General features: G+C 52.8%; 1 protein-coding gene across 2 annotated transcripts in view; it reads right to left on the bottom strand.

The window, feature by feature from the left end:
• PTPN18 (protein tyrosine phosphatase non-receptor type 18) overlaps window positions 1–24,223 on the bottom strand; it is a 328,066-nt gene that overhangs the window by 27,747 nt on the left and 276,096 nt on the right. The window contains exon 13 of one of the 2 annotated variants that reach the window (XM_085629675.1): window positions 2,742–3,139. In XM_085629675.1, coding sequence (XP_085485801.1) covers window positions 2,742–3,139 — 398 coding nt within the window. The remainder of the gene's footprint in view (window positions 1–2,741; window positions 3,140–24,223) is intronic. The other variant, XM_085629674.1, reaches the window with a different exon arrangement.

The raw sequence follows: 24,223 nt of genomic DNA, 5'->3' as shown, positions 1-24,223 counted from the left end.
TGATCGTGATCACTTTCACGGCCGCTTGGCATAGCCAATAGGTCTCGCTTTTGGGACCTTATAAGTTTTTAGTTATAAATGTTTAGCCATGCAACAGTTGCATAAGGTCCCAAAGGCGAGACCTATTGGCTATGCCAATGCTTGTTTATTAGGCTTTTTGATCCAAGCTTTCCGACTGAAGTCGTTTTCAGTACTTTTTCAGTGCTTCGTACTTCACAATAAACGAACCAAATAAGAATAAAAAGCACTCTTTTACAAATAACTTTGAGTATAACATAAAAGTTAACAAAGGAAAGTTGTTGCAACAGTGAACGAAAACAAAAATGATTATCAAAGAAGCGGACTAACAAGACGAGAAACAGGATAACATGAATAAAGAATTTCACATAACTAATCAATAATTCCAAAAGGGGCAAAGTTGGGGGAGTGAGGACTTTAGAACTCAGGGTTAGGGGGGTGAAAGGTCTTATCAGAACGACAGGGAACACTAGCCTCAGAGTTCAGGGGGCAGGAGAGATGTGATAGGAGAATGCAGTGCTTTAAAGAGTAAAACAAAAAAAGAGGAGACGTAAGCTATAAGAGATCTGAGGAGCTGTAAAGTGTAAGCATATTATAAATACCTCCCTTTTAATTTGCATTTAGTTTAACTATATTATTCTGTTCATAAATCAATGTGTGTTTTACTTTTGACATGGGGATATGAATCATTCCTGTCTAAACTCATATCTTGTTAAAACACTCTGTCGCCTTCAAGCTATGCCAGTGCTATGTTCAGTCTTAACTGATAAATAAAACCACCTTTCTGCTTTCGTGAATGTACCCTGTGTGACTGTGGCTTCTCTATAACACCCACTCGAGGTGCTTGGGGCTACAGGTGGCAACGATTCTGAATTCTGCAACAGTACCACGAGGGAGTGGTGAGGTCCCTGGCTTTCTGAAAGGCCTGATACTTCCTTCGATGAAGGGAAAAAAATAGGAGCTTCCTGAAATCGAAAATCTTAGAGTGGCTCGGAGGGACCAGGTCTCACTCCCACACAGGATGAAAGTCCTATAAATGACGAGGATGGTTTATCATTCATCCACTAAGGACACTGGCTAGCAGCCTAAGGGTTGGCAGTAGCTTTAGCATAGGTGGCCACAACAACGCTATAGAATTATCCCAGAGAATCATCACTGCCAGGCGGTGGGCGAATGCCAGGATACCATTAACTGAGATAGGGGGTGGTGGGAGGAGTAACTGTACCCTCGACTGGCCAGTTGTCAAATTTTGCTGCATGTTCCTGTAATACTCATTTGAACTTGTCAGTAACCATGGAAATGACTAGAAGGAGAGGAAAACTGTATAGGAACCAGTAGCCTGAAGAAGCTCTTTTGATGGGAGTTGATCCGAAACATGTCGGCCGAGGAAGATCAAGGATGATTCTCGCCATGACCGCAGCACTGGAAGATATTTAGGATTAAATCACAAAGCCTGCAGCCTAAGGCGTGATCTCGCATGGGAAGTGTATCGACTGGGGCACCCCATGCCTTGGGACATAGTCCCATGAGTGTCACGGTCACCGGCGTTTTGTACCAAATGCACCAGGAGCAGACAAGTGTTGCTTCAGGGCTGGAGTTCTGGGATTCGTTGGCCTGGAGATGGAGTTCCTCACTCCACTGTGTCGAGGACGTGAACCAGTGATGCCCTCTTTGTCCAGTAACGTAGTTGAATATCCACTAATGTAACATACTCAGTATCACTCGGGGTGAATAGGAGAAAAGAGACAGATTCATGGAAATGTGTCCCTGTGAACACATAGTTGCTCACAAAACCCTGATAAGACGAGCAGAATATTAACAAATGTGAGAGTGACAATGACCTGAGTAGTGAACTCAGTGTTCAAGACTAAGGCGTGAAATCTGACCCAGGACTCTGGAATTAACCACTGCAGAAGTAAGGTAGTCTGTTTGAAACTGTTGGAAGGAAAGTGACTTAACTGTGCAATCTACCTGTGAAAACGGGAACCAAACACCCACAAACTACACCCAAGTGGTGAGGGGAGCAAGGGACCTGTGCATTGTACATCGGCCTCATTTCAGGAGTCTCTGGCACAACTTCTGGTGTCCACCACATGAGGGCGCTGTTCTCATATTTTGGAACTGGGAATAGAGGACATTGACTCTGCAAGGAAGAATATCCCACATTCATCTCTTGAAAGACAACTGACCTGCAGCACCCCCTTGCTCTACCAATACTGGGTGCCCTCCCCCACACCTCACCCAGTGCACTTCAATCCAGAGCCACAGAAATCCTGGCTATGCCCATATAGCTCCACCAACACATCTGTACCCTGGCCTGGGAGTAGTCTAATGCTGGGACCCATGAATGCACCTCAGTCCTGACCAGCAGGACTCCCACCATTCGAGTACTGAACCCCAACAATGCTGAGTGCACCCCCAGTCTGACCCACAGTACCCACGGCTTCTCCAGTGCAGGGACTATTTCATTTCACAAGTGAGACCCGCACACAGGCTGTCAGCCCTATCCTGTAGCACCACTTCCGCTTCCGGTCTGCTCCTCCACTTCACAGTTTCATTGTAACCCCTAGTGTGCGGGGCCAGCAGGTTTCCAGAGGGGCGACCCTCCTCCTGGGAGCCTGTGTGGCGCCCCCACTAATCCCTCTTAGTCACAAGGCAGCACCAGGGCTTGAACAGGGTCGCCATGTTGGCTGTCCGGCGCCTACGTCCAGGCCCCACATTACCTGCTCCCCGGATGTAGAGGGTGGCGTAGTTGCTCTCCTGTGGTTTCTCCTGGATAGTGGGGGCTCCGGCTAGCGAGTAGCTGGGTGGGGCTGCCCAGCTGCCGTTCAGTGTCTGACCCTCAGGGGTGGGGCTGGCGGAAATCTTGGATTTGGGGCGGACGGTGCTGTACACAGGCGCGGTGCTGGGCCCGCCGGGGTTACTCAGGGGCCTTATGTTGTCGTAGTGAGTGGCTGCCGCTGGCGGGGGCTGGCTGCGGGTTTCTGGTGAGCTGCCGACCCGAGGAGGGGCAGTGCGGGCCTTGTTCACCACGGCGTATGTCTCACTCATCTCCTTGCTGAGTCGTGGGGCGCGCTCCCCCGCGGGCTGAGCGATCTGCTCTGTGGGGGTCGAGGCACTTCTGGGGAGGTGGCCATGCAAGGCGGAGCCCCATGGGGAAAGAAAGAGAAAAGGAACAGAATTAGCACAACAGAGCAGTGACAACATGGATATTTACAACCAGGGCTGCGGCCATTATGGATTCCGTTCAATACTCTTCATTTCGCCGTTTTGCCATAGAAGAGACAGCGATACAACTTAGTACAGTCAAATACAAATCATTACAATTGTGATAAAACTCCTCACAGATGTAAAAGATTAAAAGCATCGGATATAAAGCATTAAGACATTATTCTTAGCCTTACAATTTAAGATGGACATAAGATCAATTTTAGAATAATTATAGATAGAATAGCACCATTACCCTAAGGAGCTGAAAGAAATGTCCTAGTAAACCACACTGCTTGTAAGTTCCTTGAGACTGCAAAAGCAATATGTTGCCTAGTGTCTGATTTCAAAACCCTACCATGGCATAACGTGGCATACTGGGTTACGGTAAAACCTAGATTTTCGCAGATAGTGACCAGCCGTTTAGCCCTGACCCTACTATACACTGGGCAGAAAAACATATGGGCCACAGTTTCCTTGGTGTAACCACAACAGGGAGAGGCGAACTCTTCCAGTCCAGCGGACTCCACCCATCTCGACGTAAAAGAGCGGAGTGGTAGAGTCCCATGCATGAATTGTTCATACAGTTTCTTAGCCAGGCATGGTACCATCTCGCCTAGAAATTATTCTGCAAAGTAAGAATCCTTAACCAACATGAATGAGCTAGTTAGTGAACCCAGGGCCTGTGATGATAGTATCAGATCTAACTTAAAACTTTTGAACCGCCTTTTAAGCTCCATTTAGCTGGTCAGCAGACCTGACCCCCCCCCCGGATCATCCCCCATGTTAACTAGACCCATGAGCACGTGCTTCAAAAACCAGTTTTCCACTATTTCTAATGATTTGGTGAGACTGGTTTAGAGAAGGACCCCCGATGGAACTTCTGCAACCCCCGACATGCTGCTCCAATTTGAGTCTATGCTTCGAAATATGGTAGGCCTAGTCTAAGTTCTCATTTAAAGTGATGCCAAGATATTCAAATAGGTGGACCTGTTCTAACGGGGTACCATTCAGCGATGGTTTAGAGCGAGTGGTATGACACGGGTTGAAAATCATAAATTTTGTTTTACCAATAATGATTTCCAACCATCTCTGTTTACAAAAATTGCTGAATGCATCCAAGGTTTTCTGAATCCCCAATGGCGACCTGGATAAAAGAAGGGTGTCATCTGCGAACATGAAGGCAGGAACCCTCATGCTATCCAGCTTAGGGGCATTATTTTGACAGGTGTTCAGTTTGGCGACCAAGTCATTAATATACAGAATATAAAAGGTCGAGGCAAGGACACATAGCTGTCTTACACCCCTACTCACAGGGAAGGGATCTGTAACTTCACCTAACCGCCCACAACGGACCTAGGCAAATTCTGTTCATGCAGTCTCTCAATGATTCAGCATTGATATATAGTAACGCCCAGATCGGCAAGCACATTCCACAGTATGTTTCTAGGAACCAGGTCAAAAGCGGATCTAAGATCCACAAACACCACATATAACCTGCCCTTCTCCAGAAAAATGGATTCCAAGTAGATCAACTGAAGCCTAAACACTTGATCAATCGTGGATGGGCCGGCACGGAACCCTGCTGGCAAGGGGCAGAGTATGTGGTTGTCATCTAGCCAGTTTTGCAGCCTCGAGAGAATAACTCTACTAGAGAGCTTCTGCATGGTATCGATGAGACTAATAGGCCTATAGTTAGCTGGGTCCACTGGGCAGCCAGTCTTATAAACGGGGAGTATTTCCACCCCTGCCCGTTAGGATGAGTGCGTATCCCATTCAAAAAAGCATTAACCCCTTCCATGCACGTGGAATTTCCGCACTGTGCGGGCGTTTTCATTAGTGGGCGGGGATCCGGACGGCCGGGGCCAGTCGTGCGCACACGCCCACCGTGACGCGCGACGGCTCCCGGCCGTCACGAGCATGGAAGAGGTTAAACACGACAGTAAGATATGGTGCCCAGACATCAATCTTGGACAAAAACATCCCCAGGGATTTTATCCATGCCTGGTGCTTTGTGGGGGGGGAGGGGGAAACTTCCAGATCGCCTGCTCTATCTCTCTGCATGTAATAACAGGAAGCCCTCAGTTGTCAAAAGGCCTGTCTATAACTAGCAGGCACGGCTGGACTGGGACCACAAACCAGCCCTGGCCCAGCACCGCCCCCCCGGAGGGTAAGTGGGAGACAGGGAGAGGGGAGTAGGGTTTGCTAGCGAGAAGCAGCACTGCTGCCAGTTTTGTTACAGGGCGCCGATATTGCAAAACAGCCCCACAGTAACAAAACAAGCATTGGCATAGCCAATAGGTCTCGCGTTTGGGACCTTATAAGTGTTTAGTTATCCAGCACAATATCCTTGGAGCAACAACATCAAGTGTTGCATGGCTAAACACTTATAAGGTCCCAAAGGCGAGACCTATTGGCTTTGCCAATGCTTGTTATATTTATTTTTTTGCTCTGTTTAGCACTTTTTAGACTTACTTCTGAGCCGAATTTTCCATTTCTTTGATGTGTGGGGGTTACAACAGCATGCTTTCTTCCTCCTTTCACAGGGTCTTAAAGCTAAAACATCACCTTCCCAGAATGTATGTTGCAGTAACCTGTGACGTCTCTGCACTTTGAATTCATCATGTCGGCTTAAAGACAGTTTCTCCCCCCAAAGAAAGGTCCCGGCTTCCCTGTAGAGTGGCTCGAGCTGGGATTGGGCGCATGGCTCGTTAGACAGCATAAAATGGCGTATGTCACGCAATGAAATGATAGGCAGTAGCGATGTTTTTGCCGGCTGTGTTCAACCCTGGAAGTACTGCATTTTAAGAGTACATGGCGTAGAAGCATTCACCGCCTCTTGGATATAAACAAACACGCTGCCACGGACTGCCTCGCAGAACGCCACGTTCTACGGAGTGTCAGCAGGGCAATGGGACCTCTGATAACGCTGACTCCCAGCGCGCCATGTCACCAAGCGCTCAGCGTGATGAAGAACAGACCTTACCGGGCATGCGCCCACGTTGCCGGGCGTTTCACATTTGTTGCTAGTACAATTCAGAACTGCTAAGTTAAATTAATAAATGTGCGACTCGCTATTGTGTCAATACCTCCCATTGTTTGTGTCTCTGAGGAAGGAACTTAGTCAATGGGAACTTAGGGGGGAAATCTGGGAAGCAAAGAGCCAGGAGGGGTGACTGGCTCAGTGAGGGGCTAGGAGGAAGACGAGGAGGTGAAAGATGAAGAGTAGAAAAGGTAGTAAGAGAAAGAGACGAAACACAAGCAGAGAGCTGGGGACCAGAAAATAATGCAGTTTACCCAAACAAACACACAACAAGCATTGGCCGCGCAGCCGCAAACGTCATCGCGATCACAGGGAAAGCGAAAGTGATCGCGGTGACGCGCTCTGTGCTCGCAAAAATAAAACAAAAAAAACGCGAATGGTGATGCGAGTGGTGCGCACTCGCGTGCGTGACGGGAAAAAGTGCTGTGCGCTTGTGCGCGTAACAGCAAGCTGGTGGCCGGCAATGTAGCACTTTTGAAGCAGCTACTAAATGTCTCGCCAAAGCAGCGCATGCGCTGGCTCAGGCAAGACCTAATAACAAAACCAACCCCTACCACTTGAACACCGGTCCCCACTCTTCTGACTGACCGGGAAAACGCCCAGTGCCCGCTACGGCCAGTCCGTCCCTGCTGGCAGGGAGATGTTCCTTGGCAAAGCAGGAACCGAGCTCCCACGCACAGAAGGTGCATTCTCTCACGGGCCTCTTATTCCAACGCCATAGCACCAGGGGTGAGTTTGTTTGCTCTACTGGTTACTACCTTGCCTTACCACATACACTTTGCAGCTACATGGTTGCTTTTGCTGTTGTAGGTACAGGGACACCTCTCTGTCCGTATGATTGAATTGCTTGCAATGGTGAGCACTTGTATTTGTGGAACCACTGTGACCTCGTCCACTATTGCACAGGAGACAGGTAATTGCAACACATATGAGCAGTGAATCATCTTACACCATTTCCCCTTATGATTAGTTACACATTCAATAACTATTTCAGATACCCCGGTAAGGCTTCTGTCCTGAGCAGACCCACACATCCATATGCGGGTCGACACGTCATCGAGAACAATACAACAAGCAAACTATGCAACATTCATTGAAATCGGAGACTGTTGTTTGCTGAGGAACATGCAAGAAAAGCACTATATTTTACTCTTATGTCTGCACACTGAGGTCACATTTCACCAGGATACTACGAATTTGTCTACTGTTTATATGCTTGAAATGAACGTATTGAATAGGTTTTCTTAAAAAATGTGAATGGTGTTCATTTTGTGTTTCTTCTGCTATGGGTTACATTGAGTGCCGGCAGCGTCTGGGCGCTATATTGTGAAATGTTTGCACTAGATGATACCTCTGGGGGAGAACCAATGTTTCCAATAATCATTAATGAACAAGTTACTTACCTTCGGTAACAATGTATCTGTAAGAAACATTAGTTAGTTAGATTCCTCACCTTAGAATATCCCTAGGCGTCAGACTGGATCCGGAAGATTTTTCGTCAGCAATACCCCTTGCGCGTCGCTAGGCGTCGTCTGCGGCTCCGCGTCCGTCATCGGCGTCGTGCGCCGGAATGACGTCGGAGTACTTAGACGCCGCCCTCGCGCGCTGACGTCAGTTCTTGTACATAGCTTTCCGCGCCAGGAACGCAGAGCCATGCAAAGACCGACACTGGTGCCAAAAATAAAATCTAGGGGCCTGAAAAGGATAACCTTAACCCTAGATGTCAGTTCGCAGAACGGGGAGGATGGGTGGATCGGTGAGGAATCTAACTAACTAATGTTTCTTACAGATACATTGTTACCGAAGGTAAGTAACTTGTTCATCTGAAAGAAACACGTTAGTTAGATTCCTCACCTTAGAATAGATACCCAATCAATACCATCCCCGGTGGTGGGTCTGCGAACCAAGATCACACCAGAAAGTCCTGGAGGACAGAACGGCCAAAGAAGCCATCCCTCCGGACTTGGCTGTCAAGGCAATAATGCCTGGCAAACGTGTGTAGCGAAGCCCACGTTGCCGCCTGACAGATGTCCTGCAAAGGGACACCCCGTCCCAAAGCAGTGGTAGCCGCCGTGGCCCGAGTAGAATGGGCGCGCAGCCCAACAGGAGGGTCCTTTTTTGCCAAGGAGTAACAAATTTTGATGCACAAAACGACCCACCGAGAGATGGTCCGTTTGTGCACAGCTTTCCCCTTCTTAGCACCCACGTATCCAACGAAAAGTTGGTCGTCCACCCGGAACTGCTTTGTGCGGTCCAGACAAAAGGAGAGCGCACGTTTTGGGTCCAGACGGTGGAGCCTCTCTTCCTCTTTGGAAGGATGCGGAGGCGGAAAGAAGGTGGGCAAGGTGACAGACTGCCCAAGATGAAATGGAGTCACCACTTTTGGAAGAAAGGAGGGACGAGGCCGAAGGACAACCTTGTCCGGATGAACAGAGAGAAAAGGAGGCTTTGAAGATAAAGCCTGGAGCTCACTCACCCGTCTAGCCGAGGTGATGGCTACCAGAAAAGCAGTCTTAAGCGTCAGCAGACGAAGAGGACAATTATGAAGAGGCTCAAAGGGAGCGCACATTAGAAATGTGAGAACAAGATTCAAGTCCCACTGAGGCATTACAAAAGGGACAGGAGGGAACGTGTGAGTAATGCCTTTTAGAAAGCGTGTAACTACAGGGGACTTGAAAAGAGAAGGCTGATCAGGAAGCCGCAAGAAGGCAGAGATGGCAGCAAGATAACCTTTCAGGGTGCCCAGGGCAGAGCCCTGCCGGGCCAAAGAAAGAAGAAACAGTAGAACCTCAGAAAGAGGGGCGGAAAGGGGATCCACAGCCTTTGCTGTGCACCATGCCACAAATTTGTTCCACCGGCAGGCGTATACCGTCTTTGTGGAGGGACGCCTGGCTGCCAGAATGATATCACAGACTTCAGGAGGCAAGTCAAATGGCATCAACTGCCGCCGCTCAATCTCCACGCATGGAGGTGGAGGCTGGACAGGTTCGGGTGGAGGACCGTCCCCTGCTGCTGCGACAGAAGATCCTCCCGAAGGGGCAGACGTATCGGAGGATCGGTCAACATACTGAGTAGCTCGGGATACCAGTACCTTCGTGCCCAATCCGGAGCCACCAAGATGACTTGGGCCCGGTCGTGCCTGATCTTCTTCAGCACTCTGGACAGAAGTGGTATAGGCGGAAAGGCGTACAACAGACCGCAACTCCACTCGTGACGAAAAGCGTCGCCGAGCGAGTGCCGCCTTGGAAATTCCAACGCGCAGAACTGCTGACATTGCGCGTTCTCTTCGGTGGCAAATAGATCTAACCAAGGCTCTCCCCACTGCTGAAAGAGACCTTGCGCCACTTCGTAGTTCAGACGCCATTCGTGATCCATCATGCACCGGCGGCTGAGTTCGTCTGCTCTGGCGTTCAGAGAGCCCGCCAGATGTTGAACCACTAGGGTGACGCCCTGATGTTCCAGCCACGTCCAGAGGCGCAGAGCCTCCTGACAAAGGGTCCACGACCCCACCCGCCCTGTTTGTTGCAATACCACATGGCGGTGGTGTTGTCCGTGAACACCTGCACGACACTGCCCCTGACAGAGGGAAGGAAGGCTTTCAGTGCAAGCCGGATCGCTCTCAACTCCAACAGGTTGATGTGGAGACGAGACTCCGCCGGAGACCAGAGGCCTCTGATCTCCGCCTCTCCCATATGGCCACCCCATCCCAGGAGGGACGCATCCGTCACTACTACATGCTCCGGTTGGGGAAGGGAGAGGCTTCTGCCCATGACCCAATCGCAGTCCGTGAGCCACCACTGCAACTGCTGTGCAGTGCCCTCCGAGATCAAGACATGGTCGGACAGGTTGCCGTGATGCTGGGCCCACTGAAACTTCAGGTCCCACTGCAGAGCCCGCATGCGCCGCCTGGCGTGATGCACTAGGAGGATGCAGGAGGCCATCAGCCCCAGAAGCCGCAACACTAGCCTGACCGAAACCCAGGATAGAGGCCGAAAGATGGGAATCAGGGCCTGAACATCCCGGACCCGCTGTTCCGGCGGATAGACCCGGAACTGCGCCGAATCGAGAACTGCTCCGATGAAGAGGAGCTTCTGAGAGGGGCTCAAGTGTGACTTCGGCACGTTGATGGAAAATCCCAGCAAATGCAGGAGATCCGCCGTAGTCTGGAGGTGGGAGACGACTGTCTGGGGCGAGCCCGCCTTCAACAACCAGTCGTCGAGATAGGGGAAGACTGGAACCCCTGATCTGCGCAGATGAGCTGCGACCACCGCCATCACTTTCGTGAACACCCGAGGGGCACTGGTGAGGCCGAAGGGGAGCACGGTAAACTGAAAGTGCTCTTGGCCTACCGTGAACCGCAGGTAACGCCGGTGGTCCGGCAGGACGGGGATGTGGAAATATGCGTCCTGCAAGTCCAACGCTACCATCCAGTCTCCAGGGTCGAGGGCAGCCAGAACCTGAGCCAAAGTTAACATCTTGAACCTCTCCTTCTGGAGGAAGGCATTGACGTTCCGGAGGTCCAAGATAGGGCGTAGGCCCCCTTTGCCCTTCTTGGGAACCAGAAAGTAGTGGGAATAACAACCACAACCTACTTCTGGGCTTGGAACGCGCTCGACGGCCCCCTTGGCCAAGAGGGCCGAAACTTCCTCGTGGAGAAGATTCAAATGATCCCCCGAGATACGGTGGTGCTGCGGTGGCATGGCTGTAGGGGTCGTCTCGAAGGGGAGGGAGTAGCCCCTTCGGACGATTTGCAGCACCCACCTGTCCGATGTGATGGACCGCCAGTGGAGCAGGTGATGGCGAACTCTGCCGCCCACTGGCGTGGAATGGGCCTGAAAGCTCGGACTAGGAAGGCTTTGAGGCGGATGCTGCCGGGGTGGAGGTGGGCTGACCTCGTCGTCCTCCAGATCCGCCTCGGCGGAAACCACGTCCGCGACCGCGCGCAGGTTGGTTCTGCGGCTGGTGGCTAGGCGTACGTGAGGAGGCACCCCTTCCTTGGCCACGAAAGGGGCGAAAAGCGGAAGTTTGCGACCGCGGGGCCGAGAGGCCCAAGGACTTGGCCGTAGCCCGGTAGTCCTTAAAGCGATTCAGCGCACTGTCCGCTTTCTCGCCAAAAAGGCGAGTGACATCAAAGGGCATGTCAATGAGAGTGCTCTGGACATCGCCCGAAAATGACGTGGACCGCAGCCAGGCGTGACGTCTAAGCGCCACCGTGGTAGAAATTGCCCTACCCAGCGAGTCCGTAGTGTCAAGCCCACATCGGATAGCGTGTCGTGCTGCATCCCTCCCATCGGCCAGAGCCTGGGTAAGTCGTGTCCGGGCCTCCTCCGGACACAGGGGCAGCACGTCCTCCACCGCATCCCACAGAGAGTGGGAATAACGGTCCAAGAGACAGGCGGTGTTCAAAGACCGCAGGCTCAAACTAAGGGAAGAGAACAGCTTCTTGCCAAACTGTTCCAGTCTCTTGGAATCCCGGTCCGGTGGAGCGGTCGGGAAGGAGGATTGGGAGGTAGAGGCCTGGATAACCAGGCTCTCGGGGGTAGGGTGTTGGGACAGAAAACTGGGGTCGCCCGGAGCAGGGCGGTGGCGCCTGGCGACGTTCCTGTCCACAGGAGGAACTGTGGAGGGCTTGGACCAGGTGCCCTGCAGAACGTCAATGAGGGCCTCATTGAATTGCAGCAGAGGCTCAGTGGAGCTTGCTGCAGACTGAAGCACCTCAGTGAGGACGTTAGTCCTCACAGCCACGGCAGGTAGCTCGAGCCCAAGGGCTGCGGCCGCCTTGCGCAGCACCACAGAGAAAGCAGCGCCCTCCTCCGAAGCCACAGTCGGAGGAGAGACGAATCCTGTGTCCGGAGAGGTATCCAGGCCACTGGCCTCCCCCAGTTCATCTGCCCAGTCCTGTGACATTTGAGCCTGAGCGGCCATAGGATCCTCGGATCCCTCCCAGTTGTCCCCATCATCCGATTCCTGGTATACAGGAGGAAGGAACGGAGCCGGGCGGTAGACATAATGTGTCTCTAGCGGCACCGAACGCGGCGTCCATCGACGCCGTAGCGGCGCCGGGCCCGGAGCGGGACTGAACTGGGGCTCGACGTCGAGTGGAGTCGGCGTCGGGGGTGGTACCGGTGTCGACGCCGGCGGAGGAGGCGTGACTAGGTCAACCGGCGTCGGCGGGGACTCGGGAACGGGTCCCTCGGGTGCTTGCGGCGTCGAGGCCGGAGCCGTCGACGGCGCCGGAGCCGCCGGCGGGCAAGGCAGCCCTGTCGGGTCCGCGGGGCCCGAAGGCGCGCCAGCGGGCGTCGACGCCGGAGCCAGGCTCCTCATGGCCGAGAGGAAGGCACTGACCTCCGCCGGCGTCGCGTCAGTCCCAGGGACCGGCAGGTATGGGGACTTGCGCGGCGCCTGCGGCTCCGCCGGAGCCGCGGGGGTGGAACCACCCTGACCCTCGGCCGAGTCGCGCGACCGGCGAGGGGAGTCCGAAGAGCGGTGTCGCCTCTTGGACTTCTTGGAATGCTTCGACTTACCCGAAGACTTGGATCCCGACGACCGATGGTGACGTCGGCTGCGGCTCCGCGACCGATCCTTGGACCTCCTCCTGGACCGGGATCGAGAGGCTCGCGGGGCCGAGTGGCGAATCTCGAGAAGCTTACGGGACCGCTCCCGTCTAGCCTTCGAGGTCAGGGCCTTGCAGTCCGAACACGACTCCGCGTCGTGGTCGAGGCCCAAGCAGTAAAGGCACCGGCGGTGATGGTCCGTAACCGACATCAGGCGGTTACAGTCAGCACAGGCTTTAAAACCAGGCATCCTACCGGCACCGGAGTCGAGACAGGATCAAAAAGGATCGAAAAAGTTAGTCAAAAAGTGACTAAAGGGGTAGCTCTCCCGGATCTGCGCTTACTGGCGCGGAAAAAAGAAGAACTGACGTCAGCGCGCGAGGGCGGCGTCTAAGTACTCCGACGTCATTCCGGCGCACGACGCCGACGACGGACGCGGAGCCGCAGACGACGCCTAGCGACGCGCAAGGGGTATTGCTGACGAAAAATCTTCCGGATCCAGTCTGACGCCTGGGGATATTCTAAGGTGAGGAATCTAACTAACGTGTTTCTTTCAGATTACTAAGTTTCCCTGTGGGTCATTTTACTTAAAATCATAATCCGAAAAAGGCGATTTTCAGCTGCCGCTCTGGAAAATGTTTAATTCTGTGTGGGCCGGACCAGCCTTTTCAGTGAAGTGTAAAAGTTGCTGTTTGGGTGGAAGGTTCTGGATTTTAGGTGCTACAATTGTCAGGGACTGTTAGACCTGTCAGCCCTTTGGGTGGTCCCTCCTCATCATTATTTATTTTGTCCCACTTTTGCCTCAAACCCTGTTTGAATTTTTCCTTTTTGGGAACCACCAGACTTTTTAGTGTTGCTGCAGATTCAGGGAGCCATTTTAGCTACCCCTGAAACTTCTGTCTGAGGGCCTGGAGCACAAAATGGTGGCCACCTGTGACATCACCAGCATCCACTGGAACCTGCTAGCACCTTCCAGAACATTCCAGAACCCTGTGACAGTTGGAGGCGGTTTAGAATGTTGGGAAGCTAAGACAGAGAGTTGGCAGTTGGAGCTGGCAGTTGGCACCTGACTGGTGAAGAGTGAGCAGCAGAAACTTGAAGGAGGAAGGAGTGAGGCAGCAGGGGTGGAAACTTGTGCCTGGAGTGGGGTCCATAAACCCACCCTTGATACTAGTCCCTACTGACTGAGCCCAGCCTGGAGCCCTGTGTGGGAAGAAGTCAGAAAAACCATCCTAAGGACCTGGACAGCAGGAACAGGCCTTAGAAACAGAGGACAGCAAGATCCTGACCTGGAAACTGGTTTCCCTGAAGTCCGACGTCGAGTAGCCTGAGACCCGGAGCCCGAGGTGGAGAAGCGGCGCCGACTGGAAAGCGGACGTCGTGCCCGGAGTCGCCAGAGGTCGAGAGAGGGCGCCGTCAGAGGTCGTGAGGAATACCAGAGGTCGAGGAGGAAGTCACCGAGGTCGAGTGAGCGGCGTCATCGGAGGAGTGAAGTCCGCCCTCCGGAGTCGTCGGAGACCGAGGTGAGGGGTAACGGAGGTCGGGAGTGAGGATCGCACTCCGGAGTCGCCGGAACCTGTGAGAATCGTGCCGGAGGTCGGGAGTGGAGGTCGCACTCCGGAGTCGCCGGAAACCTAAGGAGAGGAGCACCGGAGGTCGGGAGTGAGGATCGCACTCCGGAGCCGCCGGAAGTCGACATCGAGGCAAGGCCGGCCGACGTCATCGAATCCGAGGTCGCCATCGGACCGGAGCCGCCCGAAGTCGACATCGAGTAAAGACTGCCTGACGCCATCGAATCGGAGGTCGAGATCGAGCCGAGGCCGCCGACACCGAACCGGAGCCGCCTACCGGCGTCGTCAAAGAACTGACATTGTGCCGAGGCCGCCGACATCGAACCGGAACCGCCTCACGGCATCGACACGACTCCAGCGGCGTCGGAGCATCAGAAAAAGGGCAGTAAGTGGAGTAGAGGGCGCCTAAGGCCCTGTGGAGACCTGAGAGACTGCTCTAAGGGGCTAGGGAGGTGCTGGAACCAACCTGACTGTGCCAGGGGTGAACTGGGACTAATCTAGAGAAGTTGTGTGGAGGGAGAGAGCCAGGTCTCTGGAATTTCCCCCCTTTATCTACCTCAGTTTAGGCCTCAGCCTTGACCAAGCCAGGGAGTAGACACCCCCAAGCCTTCCACATCCCCACAAGCTGTGCCTGGGCCAAATCAGCCCTTAGGAATTCAAATGTGATCTGATTCCATGAGGGTCACTGTCAGCTTTTAAGTATTTATTAGGGGCACTGTATTTATTGTATTTAACCTATTTATTGTTCCACTGTATTTATTGGTCCACAGTATTTATTGATGCACAATATTTATCGGTTTACAGTATTTATTGCCTCAGAATATTTAATTGCCTGTATGTATTGCACCTTTATTTATGCCTTCAGTATTTATGATCACCCCTATTTATTGAATCATTAAGCCAGTATTTATTTGACCTGCACTTTCTAAAAAGTTTGTATATTGTGATTGTTATTTATTTTATCCAATCAGCAACTAAGAGAAAAAGAAGATAAAGAAAGATATTTTCATAATTTTTACGGTGTAGAGTCGTTTTTGGAACGGATGCACGCATGGTTATTGTTTGGGTATGTCGTATGCTTAGCACGGTGCCTGTTTCCTGACCACTCGAGCCAAGCTACCACAGTGTGTTCGGAAGACCACCACCACCCCTTCTAGTGTGGGAGTGGTGTTTTTCCAACATAAATTGGTGTTCAGTGGTGGGATAGAGCTGTGCCTACGTATACTCAACAATAACTGTGGGTAGTCCATAGGCCTACACCGGGAGTTTTCTCAAAGCGGCCTTCCTAATTGTGGGTTTTTGTTTTTTCCAAATTTACTCTGGTGGTGGGAGGAGGTATTATTAAAGGTACCCCCCTGCATAGTTACTGCACAAAACCTGTCCTCTAACCTGAGTGGGCGAGATGGAATTTGTACTAGAAAATCTAGAAACGTACACTGTGGCCCAACTCAGGGAGTTTTGCCAGCGGGAGGGGGTGTACTGTCCCCCAGGAGCAAAGAAGGGTGCACTCCAAACCAGCTTAAGGGCTTGGGGGGAGGCACGTCGAGAAAGCAAGGCTGAGGAGGAGGACAGGGATAGAGAGCCTGACACCGAGGGGGCTGAGATGTACCAACCTGAGGTGGGGAACCTGTCAGCGGGGCCCAGAACCATTTCTAGGAAGGGCAGCAGTGCCTCTAGCGGTGGCTTGTCTGAAGTGGAGTTAACAGACCGGAGGGAGAAAAGACAGCTCACATGGGACTTAGCAAGGTTGGAAAAGGAGAAGGAGGAGCAGAGGATGGCCCATGAATTACGACTGAAAGAAATAGATCTTCAGATCTTGAGAATCGGGGCACAACCTGTTCCTAATGGTGGCAGCCAAACCCAAGAGATCACCAGGGAACCTAAACCATACCTGCCAAAGGACATAGTAGCTAGCTATGGGGTGGGCGACGATATCGCCAAGTGGCTAGCGGCCTATGAGGTCTCGTTGAGGGCCCATGGGGTTCCAGAGAAGTACTGGGGAGGGGGATTGTACAAGTACATGCCTCCAGCTGGTAGGGATGCTTTATTGGCCCTCGAAGAGGATGAGCAGACCCACTACCCCACCATGAAACTGGCGCTCATCAGAAAGTTTGGACTAACACCTGAAAAGTACAGACAGAAGTTCAGGGGTAGTCACAAACTGGGCACACAGAATTGGGTGGACTTCCTGGACTATGCAAAGAAGGCACTGGAAGGTTGGATTCAGGGCAGTGAAGTGAGGAACTACGAGGGGTTGTTTGACCTAGTACTGAAGGAACACCTGCTCGAGAAATGTTTCCCTGAACTGCGGCAACACCTGGTGGATAGCAAGCTGACCAGTCCCCGGAAGCTTGCTGAGGAGGCGGACATTTGGGCTAGTACCCGGGTGTCCACAAGGGGGACTGGAGGGGATACTCAAAAGGCCGGACAGGGCGCCCCCCAGAAGAAAGAGGGAGGGGAAAAGAAAAAGGAGTTCTCCAAAGGCCCCCAAAATAACTTCCAAGGGAAGGGAACAGGATTCACCCCTAGGGCTAACCCACCCAGAAACCCTAATCCTGGCCAGAGTCAGCAGCCAAGGGTTGTCCATTGCTATGAGTGCGGTGGCGTTGGACACTATAAAGGAGATCCAAAGTGCTTGAAACGACCACCCCCTCCCACTGGAGGAAAGACCCCCGGAGTAGCTAGTGTAGTGCTCGGGGAGGAGATGCCCTTAACTAAGGGAAGGGAGTGGGCGGGTGTCACTTTAGTGTCCCTGGGAGAACGGGAGATGGTTCCTAAGATCCAGGTGCCCGCAAATACTGTAAAGTATGGGCAGTGGGTCACCATCAACGGCCAAAGAGGGGAGGCTCTGAGAGACACAGGAGCCAGTATGACTATGGTGCGTAGTCAACTGGTGTCTCCAGAGCAGGTAATTCCCGATGTACTCCACCCAGCCGCGATGGCTGACGGCAGAACAGGCCACTATCCAGTGGCCGAGGTTCCCTTTGAATGGGGGGGGGTTGCAGGTTCACTTCGAGTTGCCGTAAGCCCTGCCGTGCCAGTCGATTGTCTGCTGGGGAATGACAGCGAGCACAACGCTTGGAAGGAGGTGGAATACCGGACTCACACCGAGATGCTGGGTACACCTGATTGGGCCTGTGTTAGCACAAGGTCCGCGACTACCCGAAGAGGGAGTTCATTTCGGGTGGAGCCTGGAACAAAGGCCCAGCCAGCTGCCAGTCAAGGGAAGAACCGAGGACAGGAGGAGCCTGCCTCGGCGTCCCCACCCCGTAGGACGGATAGGCCACCGGAGGTGGTGGACCAGGAGTCTGCGGTGGGGGACGTTACCAACCTGGAGGACCTACCCATCCCGGCCGAGTGGCACGTGGAGGGAGGCCCGTCCAGGGAGGAATTCTGCCAGGGCCAGAGGGAGTGCCCTACCCTTGAGGGGCTGAGGCGACAGGCCGAGGCCCAGGCAGCAGGGAACGTTGAAGGGAACTACAGTGTTTACTGGGAGGACGGCCTCCTCTACAGTGAACCCAAGGCACCCCTACATGGATCGTCACGAGCCTTGGTAGTCCCTCAACGTTATCGAGCCTTCCTTCTGGAGTTGGCTCACGAGATACCATTGGCAGGACACTTGGGGCAAGACAAGACCTTCGCCCGTCTTGTCCCACACTTTTATTGGCCTCAGATGAAAGTGTCGTCCGATACCTACTGCCGGACATGTGTGTCTTGCCAAGCCAGTGGGAAAACAGGGGTGAAGCTGAAAGCTCCCCTGGAACCACTTCCTGTCGTTAGCACCCCCTTTGAAAGGGTGGGCATCGACATTGTGGGTCCGTTAGATCCACCAACTACAGCTGGTCACAGGTTTATCCTGGTTCTGGTGGATCATGCCACACGGTACCCAGAGGCAATACCTCTGAGGACCATAACAGCACCTGTTGTGGCTAGGGCCCTGATGGGAATCTTTACCCGAGTGGGTTTTCCCAAGGAAGTGGTGTCCGACAGGGGGACCAACTTCATGTCAGCGTACATGCGGGCCATGTGGAAGGAGTGTGGAGTGACATACCGGTTCACCACTCCTTACCACCCCCAGACAAATGGTCTGGTGGAGAGGTTTAACAAAACCTTGAAGGGCATGATCAGAAGTCTGCCTGAAAGCCTGCGGAGGAAATGGGACGTCCTCCTACCCTGTTTACTTTTTTCCTACAGGGAAGTGCCACAGAAGGGAGTGGGCTTCAGCCCCTTCGAGCTTCTGTATGGGCACCCTGTACGTGGACCTCTCAACCTGGTGAGAGACGGATGGGAAAGAACTCCCAGAAAGCTTCCCCAGGATGTGGTGAGCTACATGTTGGCCTTCCGGAGCCAAATGGCTAAGTTGTGGAAGCAAGCTTCTGACAACTTGGAAGCCAGCCAAGCAGTGATGAAGGCGTGGTATGACCACAACGCTCACCCGGTGGAGTTGGAGCCTGGCCAGAAGGTGTGGGTGATCGAACCAGGAGAGCTTAGTGCCCTCCAGGATCGCTGGTCAGGACCCTTTGAGGTGTTGGAGAAGAAGGGTAAGGCTACCTACTTGGTGGACCTGAAGACCCCTCGTCAGCCCCTGCGGGTGCTGCATGCCAACCGCCTCAAACCCCACCACGAGAGGCCCGAAGTCATCTTGATGATGGTGACTGACGGAGGAGAGGACGTGGAAAGCGAGCCTCTCCCTGATCTGTTTGCGTCTCAAGAGAAGGATGGGTCGGTGGAGGGAGTGATTCTCTCCCCATCTCTAACTCCTGAACAGCAGGAGGACTGTCGCCAGGTCCTGGGACAGTACTCTTCGTTGTTCTCCCTTGTCCCGGGTAGGACTCACCTGTGCGTCCATGACGTGGACACAGGAGACAGCCCACCTGTGAAGTCCAAGATCTACCGGATGTCAGACAAGGTGAAGGCCAGCATTCACAGTGAAGTCACTAAGATGCTGGAGCTAGGAGTGATCGAACCTTCTAGCAGCCCCTGGTCCAGTCCGGTGGTACTAGTACCAAAAGCTGCACCACCGGGTGCCCAACCGGAACTGAGGTTCTGTGTGGACTACCGGGGACTGAATTCAGTGACCAAAACTGATGCTCATCCGATCCCTAGGGCGGATGAATTGATTGACCGGCTGGGAGCTGCCCAATATCTAAGTACCTTTGACCTTACTTCTGGGTACTGGCAGATCTCTTTGACTGATGGAGCAAGGGAAAGGTCAGCCTTCTCCACGCCCAATGGCCACTACCAGTTCTGTGTGATGCCCTTTGGGCTCAAGAACGCACCTGCCACGTTTCAGCGCCTGGTAAACCAGATCCTCACCGGAATGGAGAGTTTCTCTGCTGCTTATCTGGATGACATAGCCGTCTTCAGTAACAGCTGGGAGGATCACTTGCGTCACCTGCAAGCTGTTCTCCAGGCCCTGAGACAAGCTGGATTGACGATCAAGGCCAGCAAGTGCCAGATCGGGCAGGGGTCGGTAGTGTACCTTGGACACTTGGTGGGTAGGGGAGCGGTGCAACCCCTCCAGGCGAAGATCGAGGCCATCATGGCCTGGGAACCCCCCAAGACACAGACTGAGGTCCGAGCTTTTCTGGGCCTCACGGGATATTACCGCCGCTTCGTGAAGGGGTACGGTACCATCGTAGCCCCCCTCACGGAGCTCACGTCCAGGAAACAACCTCGACGGGTAGTCTGGACGGAGGCTTGTCAGCAAGCCTTTGAGAAATTGAAGAAAGCCATGTGCGAGGCCCCGGTCTTAAGGGCCCCAGACTTTTCCAAGGAGTTCATTGTCCAGACAGATGCATCAGAACATGGCATTGGGGCAGTGTTATCGCAACTCAACGAAGAGGGTCTGGATCAACCCGTGGTCTTCCTATCCCGGAGACTACTTCCCAGGGAACAGAAGTGGAGTGCAATAGAGCGTGAAGCCTTTGCAGTGGTATGGGCTCTGAAGAAGTTGCGGCCATACCTGTTTGGCTCGCACTTCCTAGTTCAGACCGACCACAGACCCCTTCGTTGGCTGATGCAAATGAAGGGGGAGAATCCCAAGTTGTTGAGGTGGTCTATTTCCCTACAGGGAATGGACTTTCAGGTGGAACATCGGCCTGGAGTGGACCACGCCAATGCAGACGGTCTCTCAAGGTATTTCCGCCTTAGTGATGAGAACTCCCAAGGGGTTGGGTAGCTCTCCCCACTTTCAGCTGGGGGGGACGCGTGTTAGACCTGTCAGCCCTTTGGGTGGTCCCTCCTCATCATTATTTATTTTGTCCCACTTTTGCCTCAAACCCTGTTTGAATTTTTCCTTTTTGGGAACCACCAGACTTTTTAGTGTTGCTGCAGATTCAGGGATCCATTTTAGCTACCCCTGAAACTTCTGTCTGAGGGCCTGGAACACAAAATGGTGGCCACCTGTGACATCACCAGCATCCACTGGAACCTGCTAGCACCTTCCAGAACATTCCAGAACCCTGTGACAGTTGGAGGCGGTTTAGAATGTTGGGAAGCTAAAACAGAGAGTTGGTAGTTGGAGCTGGCAGTTGGCACCTGACTGGTGAAGAGTGAGCAGCAGAAACTTGAAGGAGGAAGGAGTGAGGCAGCAGGGGTGGAAACTTGTGCCTGGAGTGGGGTCCATAAACCCACCCTTGATACTAGTCCCTACTGACTGAGCCCAGCCTGGAGCCCTGTGTGGGAAGAAGTCAGAAAAACCATCCTAAGGACCTGGACAGCAGGAACAGGCCTTAGAAACAGAGGACAGCAAGATCCTGACCTGGAAACTGGTTTCCCTGAAGTCCGACGTCGAGTAGCCTGAGACCCGGAGCCCGAGGTGGAGAAGCGGCGCCGACTGGAAAGCGGACGTCGTGCCCGGAGTCGCCAGAGGTCGAGAGAGGGCGCCGTCAGAGGTCGTGAGGAATACCAGAGGTCGAGGAGAAAGTCACCGAGGTCGAGTGAGCGGCGTCATCGGAGGAGTGAAGTCCGCCCTCCGGAGTCGTCGGAGACCGAGGTGAGGGGTAACGGAGGTCGGGAGTGAGGATCGCACTCCGGAGTCGCCGGAACCTGTGAGAATCGTGCCGGAGGTCGAGAGTGGAGGTCGCACTCCGGAGTCGCCGGAAACCTAAGGAGAGGAGCACCGGAGGTCGGGAGTGAGGATCGCACTCCGGAGCCGCCGGAAGTCGACATCGAGGCAAGGCCGGCCGACGTCATCGAATCCGAGGTCGCCATCGGACCGGAGCCGCCCGAAGTCGACATCGAGTAAAGACTGCCTGACGCCATCGAATCGGAGGTCGAGATCGAGCCGAGGCCGCCGACACCGAACCGGAGCCGCCTACCGGCGTCGTCAAAGAACTGACATTGTGCCGAGGCCGCCGACATCGAACCGGAACCACCTCACGGCATCGACACGACTCCAGCGGCGTCGGAGCATCAGAAAAAGGGCAGTAAGTGGAGTAGAGGGCGCCTAAGGCCCTGTGGAAACCTGAGAGACTGCTCTAAGGGGCTAGGGAGGTGCTGGAACCAACCTGACTGTGCCAGGGGTGAACTGGGACTAATCTAGAGAAGTTGTGTGGAGGGAGAGAGCCAGGTCTCTGGAATTTCCCCCCTTTATCTACCTCAGTTTAGGCCTCAGCCTTGACCAAGCCAGGGAGTAGACACCCCCAAGCCTTCCACATCCCCACAAGCTGTGCCTGGGCCAAATCAGCCCTTAGGAATTCAAATGTGATCTGATTCCATGAGGGTCACTGTCAGCTTTTAAGTATTTATTAGGGGCACTGTATTTATTGTATTTAACCTATTTATTGTTCCACTGTATTTATTGGTCCACAGTATTTATTGATGCACAATATTTATCGGTTTACAGTATTTATTGCCTCAGAATATTTAATTGCCTGTATGTATTGCACCTTTATTTATGCCTTCAGTATTTATGATCACCCCTATTTATTGAATCATTAAGCCAGTATTTATTTGACCTGCACTTTCTAAAAAGTTTGTATATTGTGATTGTTATTTATTTTATCCAATCAGCAACTAAGAGAAAAAGAAGATAAAGAAAGATATTTTCATAATTTTTACGGTGTAGAGTCGTTTTTGGAACGGATGCACGCATGGTTATTGTTTGGGTATGTCGTATGCTTAGCACGGTGCCTGTTTCCTGACCACTCGAGCCAAGCTACCACAGTGTGTTCGGAAGACCACCACCACCCCTTCTAGTGTGGGAGTGGTGTTTTTCCAACAGGGACCAATTTAGTTGTGGCACATTCCTCGGAAATGGCTACACCCAAGAGCCATTGTAGAATTGAGTATGAGGAAAGATAGAGGGTTGTGCCCTCTCGACTGATCAACGTTGGTAAAAAATAGATGTCAAAGAATTGTTTGGTGTTTATCACGTGCTTGGTTCTGGGACCGCAGAGACGAAGCATTTGACTTTCAAAGGAATAGGAAGATATTGATGATAACGAAGCTCTGCCTTGAAAAAGCCAATGGGCCACTAGGGCGAAACACGTGCCGGCTTTTCTCTTCACAATCTCTATCTGCACTCTATCTATGGAAATATAAATAAAACCAAGCACGTGATAAACACCAAAATATTCTTTGACATCTATTTTTTACCAACGTTGATCAATCGAGAGGGCACAACCCTCTATCTTTCCTCATTTTCAGTGAAGTGTATCTGACAACTTTAATCACCTTAATAGAGAACCAAATAGTTTCTCAGAGACCCTCTAGGAAACCCACACAGGAACTGCAAGATGATTCATCAAAACCACAGTCCAGCTGCAGCCACCCCCATGCATCACGGAGAACCCACACATAACCGCGTCTTTACTGAAGACGAAAGGGGCCTTGGTCTCCAGCCTGAAGAGTGATGTGAGAGAGGCAACTGGACGCCTCGAATAGCACTGGAGCATGACGCTTTGTGAGTGTGTGTGTGTGTGTGCTGCTGCCTGTGCTGTGCCTGTTCTGTGTTTGTGCAATGTTACACTGCTACCTGTGCTGTACCTGTTCTGTGTGAATTTGTGTGTGTGTAATGTTGCACTGCTGCTGCCTGTGTTGTACCTGGCCTGCGTGTGCGTTCAATGTTACACTGCTGTTGTTTGTGTTGTGCTGGGTAGGTGTGTAATTATGTGTGTGGTTGGTGTAGGAAGGTTTCACTGCTGCTGCCTGTGCTGTACCTGGTCTGTGTGTGTGGAATGTTACACTGCTGCTGTTTGTGCTGTACTGGGTATGTGTGTGGTTGGTGTAGGAAGGTTGCACTTCTGCTGCCTGTGCTGTACCTGTTTTGTGTGTGTGTGGAATGTAGCACTGCTGTGGTCTGTGCTGTACTGGGACTTTGTATACATATGTGTGAGAAAGTGCCATCATTTTGCTGTTTGTGTCATCCTCTGAGGCGGAAGCCGGAGGACTGTGTGTGTGTTTAGCTTTTAAAAACTGCACTATTTTCTTTTGTTGAATTTTAAAAAACAAACTTCACTGGGCTTATCTGCCCAAAAGCGCCGACCTAAACGCGATATCACCGCCCTCCTCGATCCCCTGACACAGCGACCCCTCGCTCTCTCAGGAACGCCCTAAGCCGACAGCCACGCCCACTGCGAGGCCACGCCCCCCCTGACAACTACAAATGTGCCGGCCATTCCAGCGCAGCGGACGAGCGCAGCGGGAGCGCCGTTTGCGCGCCGAAGGCGCGCCTAAGGCAAGCCCGTCTGCGCCCGTCCGCGCCACGACCGGGCCTAGGGCACGCCACGCTGCCCAATCTAAGGTATGTACCAACCCAATGCCTACACTAACGAGAGAAAAAATCCTCTCCCTAAACAACAACTGGAAAAACTGTCATAATGTGA

This window comes from Triturus cristatus, chromosome 10, assembly GCF_964204655.1.
Source record: "Triturus cristatus chromosome 10, aTriCri1.1, whole genome shotgun sequence".
In the NCBI taxonomy this organism is placed as follows: Eukaryota; Metazoa; Chordata; class Amphibia; order Caudata; family Salamandridae; genus Triturus; species Triturus cristatus.
Note: the sequence above shows the minus strand (reverse complement) of the source record. Positions and strands in the feature narration are given on the sequence as shown.